This window comes from Etheostoma spectabile, chromosome 9 (genome assembly GCF_008692095.1).
Source record: "Etheostoma spectabile isolate EspeVRDwgs_2016 chromosome 9, UIUC_Espe_1.0, whole genome shotgun sequence".
Classification (NCBI taxonomy): Eukaryota; Metazoa; Chordata; class Actinopteri; order Perciformes; family Percidae; genus Etheostoma; species Etheostoma spectabile.
The window spans coordinates 25313283-25319454 of record NC_045741.1 but is presented as its reverse complement, the minus strand read 5'-3'; the positions used below and the strand labels follow the sequence as shown (position 1 = coordinate 25319454).

The 6172-nt window shown below is 42.5% G+C and overlaps 1 protein-coding gene across 25 annotated transcripts in view; it reads left to right on the top strand.

The window, feature by feature from the left end:
- The window catches only part of kif1aa (kinesin family member 1Aa), a 43428-nt gene extending 37256 nt beyond the window's left edge, over positions 1-6172 (top strand). For 20 of the 25 annotated variants that reach the window (XM_032526978.1, XM_032526977.1, XM_032526971.1 and 17 more), the window contains 11 exons: positions 1126-1240; positions 1350-1483; positions 1567-1628; positions 1701-1846; positions 4301-4489; positions 4684-4755; positions 4864-4985; positions 5213-5356; positions 5440-5632; positions 5716-5834; positions 6024-6172. In XM_032526978.1, coding sequence (XP_032382869.1) covers positions 1126-1240; positions 1350-1483; positions 1567-1628; positions 1701-1846; positions 4301-4489; positions 4684-4755; positions 4864-4985; positions 5213-5356; positions 5440-5632; positions 5716-5834; positions 6024-6066 — 1339 coding nt within the window. In that variant the 3' untranslated portion in view covers positions 6067-6172. Of the gene's footprint in view, positions 1-625; positions 650-1125; positions 1241-1349; positions 1484-1566; positions 1629-1700; positions 1847-4300; positions 4490-4683; positions 4756-4863; positions 4986-5212; positions 5357-5439; positions 5633-5715; positions 5835-6023 lie in introns of all 25 variants that reach the window. The other 5 variants (XM_032526980.1, XM_032526970.1, XM_032526981.1 and 2 more) reach the window with 1 other exon arrangement.

Sequence of the window (6172 nt, the reverse complement as noted above, 5' to 3'; positions counted from 1 at the left end):
TGTGTGTGTGTGTGCGCGCGCGCGCGTAATTACTTAAAAAACAGGCCATCTCTACACTGAATCCCCTTTATTCACACAAAGCAGCAGTGAGTTCTCTTTACTAGAGTCAACTCAGTTCATTGCTGTTTGCTTTCTTTTGGGTGACACATTGTTCACTTTCCCACAAGGTCACTTCGGTCCAATGCTAGTGGGCCCAACATCTGAATCTCATGAAGAGCCCTTTCAGCCTGTTTTTATGGTTTACAGAAACATTAGTTTCCTTTTACAATTTATGTTTGGATTATCTTTTTTATATTTTAGGCTGTACCAGGATTCAGGCCAGAAGGATAACTGATTTCAGTGTGTGAATATTTCATCTCAGGGGAAATAGGAAATATGGTGTACTTTAACGTATATGGAATAAATCACAGGCGTAACAGAAAGCAGTATTGTTTTGCTGTGTTGTTTTGTCATGTGTTGTTATTTGACCTGGGGTTAGGGTTAGGTGAGCTGTACAATCCGTGGCAGTGTTTGGATAATGAGATAATAGTGTGAAAAAAAGACCAACACCATCCCAGCCACACAATTACAACATACTACCCGACTCTCACTTTCTATTGTTTTGCTGATTTCTTCTTTCTCACAGTATTTCCTTGGGAATTGACCATAGGTATTTCCCTGCCCTGTCCCTCACTTTGTCTGGCTGCCTCTCACCCCCTCCTCCTTTTTCTGTACTAATTGTCATCTCAGCTCATAGTTTTTCTGTGCTGTTTTGTACAAGGCAGAGCAAAAATTGAGAAAACCTGTTGCATGCAAAAATATTTCCTTGGTACTGTTGTATTGCAATTTTAGGAATACTTACAATGATTAAATACTGTACAATGCCAAAAGTAAATTGACTATGACTGTATTTACTAATGATTATATTGTCTTATCAAATCATATTTTAGTCTACGTCTTTCTGTATGTGAAATATTTTTGATTATTGAAGTATTGTTATTATTATGTTACATATATAAATACAATATCTATACATATTACATCTATGTTTTTATGCTCCTAATTTGTTGTTTCAGTAGAAGACATTACATTTTGACCGCTGATTATATCACTGATTTATTTTCTTGTCTTCTTGGATCACCTCAGGACTTTCTACCGCTTCGAGGCCGCTTGGGATAGCTCCATGCACAACTCCCTGCTCTTAAACCGAGTCACTCCGTATGGAGAGAAAAGCTACATGACCTTATCAGCCTACTTGGAGGTACAGCACAGTGTCTGCATTCATGAGAGAAATGAGCTCTTACAGTATCAGAGGTGAATTACTCTACAAGATCATTGTCAGAAAACCCCTCCTGTTTTATCACTTGCAGATGGAGAACTGCCTCCAGCCTGCAATCATAACCAAAGATATCTGCATGGTGTTTTACTCTCGAGACACAAAGCTCTCAGCCTCCCGCTCTATTCGAAACCTTTTTGGTACTGGAAGCCTGAGAGCGGCAGATGGGTGAGTTTGAAACTTCAAACTATGAAAAGCATCATGCACCTCCTGTTCTCGCTCTATTGATAAAGAGCTCCGTCTTTCTCTAGAAACCGTGTAACTGGAGTTTATGAGGTCAGCCTATGTAACCTAGCAGAGGCAGGAAGCCCAGGTGAGACGAAGTCACTATTTAGCATTAAGTTCACCTGTGCATCATTTCTAACCCTGCGCCTAACCACTCCAGGTATGCAGAGGAGACGCAGGCGGGTGCTGGACACCTCAGTGGCCTACGTCCGTGGGGAGGAGAACCTGGCTGGGTGGAGGCCCCGTAGTGACAGCCTCATTCTGGACCACCAGTGGGAGCTAGAGAAACTCAGCCTCCTTCAAGATGTGAGGGCATTGGTTTATTTTATTTTTTTTAGCAAAGTTACGGCTATTATCAACTGAAGAAAGATTTTTAAACATTTAAATAAATGGAAATGTGGTCATCGGTTGTAATAGGTGAATTGGATTCAGAAATGCACTCCTTTATACAGATGTGGTGGCTCTTGGTGTGTCTCTAGGAGGGCTTTTCAACAAAATGTATTAGTGCAGTCATCACCCTTCACCATAAATGTGTCTAAGCATACCGTTACTGTGGTTCTTCAGGCTCTTAGGTAAAAAATGTAATTAATTGTTAGAAGCCAGAGAACCTAAGTGCACATGTAAGTTTTCAAGAAAAGAACTTCAGTTTTGTTGTGATTTAACTGCAGAAAACCATGAGACATCCAGTCTATAAACTTCTGTAAACAATTATGTAATAATTAAGCAAAAGTGGAAAATTCAGCTGGTTTCACAAATACATAAAACAGGATACTGTATCATCAGCATAGCAATTGACAAGAGACACAGTCATCCCAAAGTATGAGAGCATGTACAGGGAGAATAGGCCAGGACCTAGGATAGATCCTTGAGGAGCTCCACAGTTTAAGAAGCACAATCAGATAACAGATACAAACAAGTTACGATTAAAAAGGTAGGAAGACAACCATTCATGAGCTATACATTACCAGATGTCCCAACCCACCTCCTCAGACATAATAAAATATTATGATGTACAGTGGTGTGAAAAAGTGTTTGCCCCCTTCTTCATTTCCTGTTCCTTTGCATGTTTGTCACACTTAAGTGTTTCGGAACATCAAACCAATTTAAACAATAGTCAAGACAACACAAGTAAACACAAAGCAATTTGTAATGAGGTGTTTATTATTAAAGTTGAAAAAAATCCAAACTATCATGGCCCTGTGTAAAAAGTGATTGCCCCCCGTGTTAAAACATACTATAACTGTGGTTGTCCCCACCTGATTCAATTTCTCTAGCCCACCCAGGCCTGATTATTGCCACACCTGTTCACTCAAGCATCACTTAAATAGGAGCTGCTTGACACAGTAGGTCCACCAGAAGATCCTTAAAGCTACACATCATGCCGAGACCCAAAAATTCAGGAACAATTGAGAAAGAAAGTAATTGATCTATCAGTCTGGAAAGGGTTATAAAGCCATTTAAAGCTTTGGAATCCAGCGAACCACTGAGAGCCTTATCCCAAATGGCGAAGACATGGAACAGTGGGTGAACCTTCCCAGGAGTGCTGGCCGCCCAAAATTACCCCAAGAGCGCAGCGACAACTCATCCAAGAGGTCACAAAGACCCCACCCAACGTCCAAAGAACTCAGGCCTCACTTGCCTCAGTTAAGGTCAGCGTTCATGCCTCCACCATCAGGAAAAGACTGGCAAAAAGGCCTGCATGGCAGAGTTCCAGGAGAAAACCACTGCTGAGCAAAAAGAACATCAAAGCTCGTCTCAATTTCTCCACAACACATCTTGATGACCCCAAACTTTTGGGACACATTCTGTGGACCGATGAGACAAGTGGAACTCTTTGGAAGGTGTGTGTCCAAGTATATCTGGCTAAAGGAACACTGCATTTCATAAAAGACATTATACAACAGTAAAATATGGTGGTGTAGTGTGATGGTCTGGGGCTGTTTTGCTGCTTCAGGACCTGGAAGACTTGCCGTGATAAAGGAACTATGATTCTGCTGTCTACCAAGGGATCCTGAAGGAAATGTCCGACCATCTGTTCGTGTACTCAAGCTGAAACAACTTGGGTTCTGCGCAGGACAATGATCCTAAACACACCAGCAAGTCCACCACCGAATGGCTGAAGACAAACAAATGAAGACTTTGGAGTGGCCTAGCCAAAGTCCTCCTGAATCCTATTGAGATTGTGGGGTATGACCTTAAAGGCCGTTCATGCTCAAAAAACCCTCTAATGTAACTGAATTAGGACAATTCTGCAAAGATGAGTGGGCCAAAATTCCTCCAGGACGCTGTAAAGCCTCATTGCACGTTAACGCAAACGCTTGGTTGCAGTTGTTGCGCTAAGGGTGGCCCAACCAGTTATTAGGTTTAGGGGCAATCACTTTTTCACACAGGGTCATGATGGTTTGGATTTTTTTTCACCTTTATATAACCCTTCATTTACAAATTGCATTTCGTGTTACTGTGTTGTCCTTGACTATTGTTTAAATTGGTTTGATGTTCCGAAACACTTAAGTGTGACAACCCTGCAAAGGAACAGGAAACGAGGAAGGGGGCAAACACTTTTTCACACCACTGTATGGTATTAAAAGCAGCTGTGCCTCTGATGGAAGCCAGACTGGAATTTGTCAAATAAACTTTTTTCCTTTACAATTTCCAAAAGTTCCTTGCAGACAACTTTCTCTAAGTTTCAGCAAGGGACATTGTCAATGATTGTGATGTCCTGGATATCTTGGATATCTCCCCCCCACCCTATTCTCTCAGGTGGAGAAGACCAAACATTACCTCCTGCTAAGGGAGAAACTGGAGTCTACCCTGCTCATGGGCCTGGAGTCCCTGCAGACCTGCACCACTGAGGAGCTGAGTGAGTCTCCTCAACCCCACGAGGTTGACCAGGAGGTCAGCTCCAGCTCAGAAATCATCACTGAGAGGCAGAGGGAGCTCGCTGCTAAGGTCAGCCATCATTACTTTCATGTTTGACTTAGTGCAGTCTTAACTGTATTTTGTTGACAGATAAGAATTTGTCTTGTTCTATGATCTTTGTCACATCAAGTCAGTTTTTTATCTAACTCATGTCTTGATTTTCCTTACAGTAGCTTGTATCTAACCTTAGAAGACATTTTAAGCTCTCTGTTCTTTATACACAGTGTTTGCGGCTGCTCACTCATTCCTTTAACCGAGAATACAGCCTTGTATGTGTCAGCGCCAGTGAAAGCAAGGTAGTGCTCAAACACTCCATTTTAACCTACACACACAAAATAATCAGGTTGTCTTTTGGTTCCTCACAGTTAAGCGAGCATGCATCTCTGTGTTTTTATGTGTTACAGATCTCAGAGATGTCAGTCACAATGCTAAGAGACTCTGCTTCTATCTCTGCTCTCAACACAATCACACCCTCCTCAACATGCCCTTCGCTGGTTGATGGTTGCTATGGCAATGCTGAACTCAGGTCAGTCCTGATGAACTTGTTTGGCTATTGTTATGTAATAATTGTCGTCCTTGGTAGCCATGGTGGCCTTTGTTGTGTGTGACAGTTTGGATTAGCCACATTGTGTATTTTCAGAATAAAATGTTTGGTAGCGTGATACCATGATGAAAAGCCCTGGCAGCTGGATGGAAAGGTGTAGGTAGCTGCTTTGGTCCCAGGCTCATCGGCATCTTGTTTCTGTACGACAGAGTGCCTATGCCTCGCTCTCGTGCCGTCAGCCCTAGTCCTAACACAGAGCAGGACGCAGAAGCTAAGAACTCCATCAACGGAGCCTCTGAAACTAAACTACGGACCCGCAAATTTGTTCCTGATATCCAGGAAATTAGAGTCAGGTGAGTCTGCCACATTAACTCTCTGCTGTGGAGACATCCTTTTTGGTTTTACATGTGGTGATATTTCATCTCTATTTTTGCAGCCCCATTGTGTCAAAGAAGGGTTACTTACATTTCTTGGAGCCACAAACAAACGGATGGGTAAAGCGCTATGTAGTTGTGCGCCGGCCGTACGTCTACATCTACAACACAGAGAGAGACGCTGTGGAGCGGGCTATCCTCAACCTCTCCTCTGCCCAGGTGGAGTACAGTGAGGACCAGCAGGCAATGCTGAAGGTTGGTGATTAACCAAACTCTTCAAAATTCCCTCTTTCTGCTCTTTATTTGGTGAAACCCTCAGTTGTTTTGTCTTTCACCAGACCCCGTACACATTCGCCGTGTGTACAGAACATCGTGGAATATTGCTTCAAGCCACTAATGACAAAGAGATGCATGACTGGCTGTATGCATTCAATCCTCTCCTTGCTGGAACTATCAGGTAAAAAAAATATATGTTATAGGTAAAAGTAAACACACTTTTAATTGGAAAATGTATCTTTAAACCTTTTTTATAATACTGAACATCCGTTAAATTCAAGCCATTGCCACATGAGTTGCTATTCCTCATGGGGGAGACAGAAACTACGCACCACAGCTTCAAAACAAATACATCTTTTCTGCCTCTCAGGTCAAAGCTGTCGAGAAGACGAGCCGGACAGATGAGGATGTGAAACAAGACTCAGAACAAATCTCATGAGAGAAGAATGAATGCAGAGACTAAACATGTACATAGATCCTTGTCCTTATCCTAACCTTGTGCTGAGCCCCCCCCCCCCC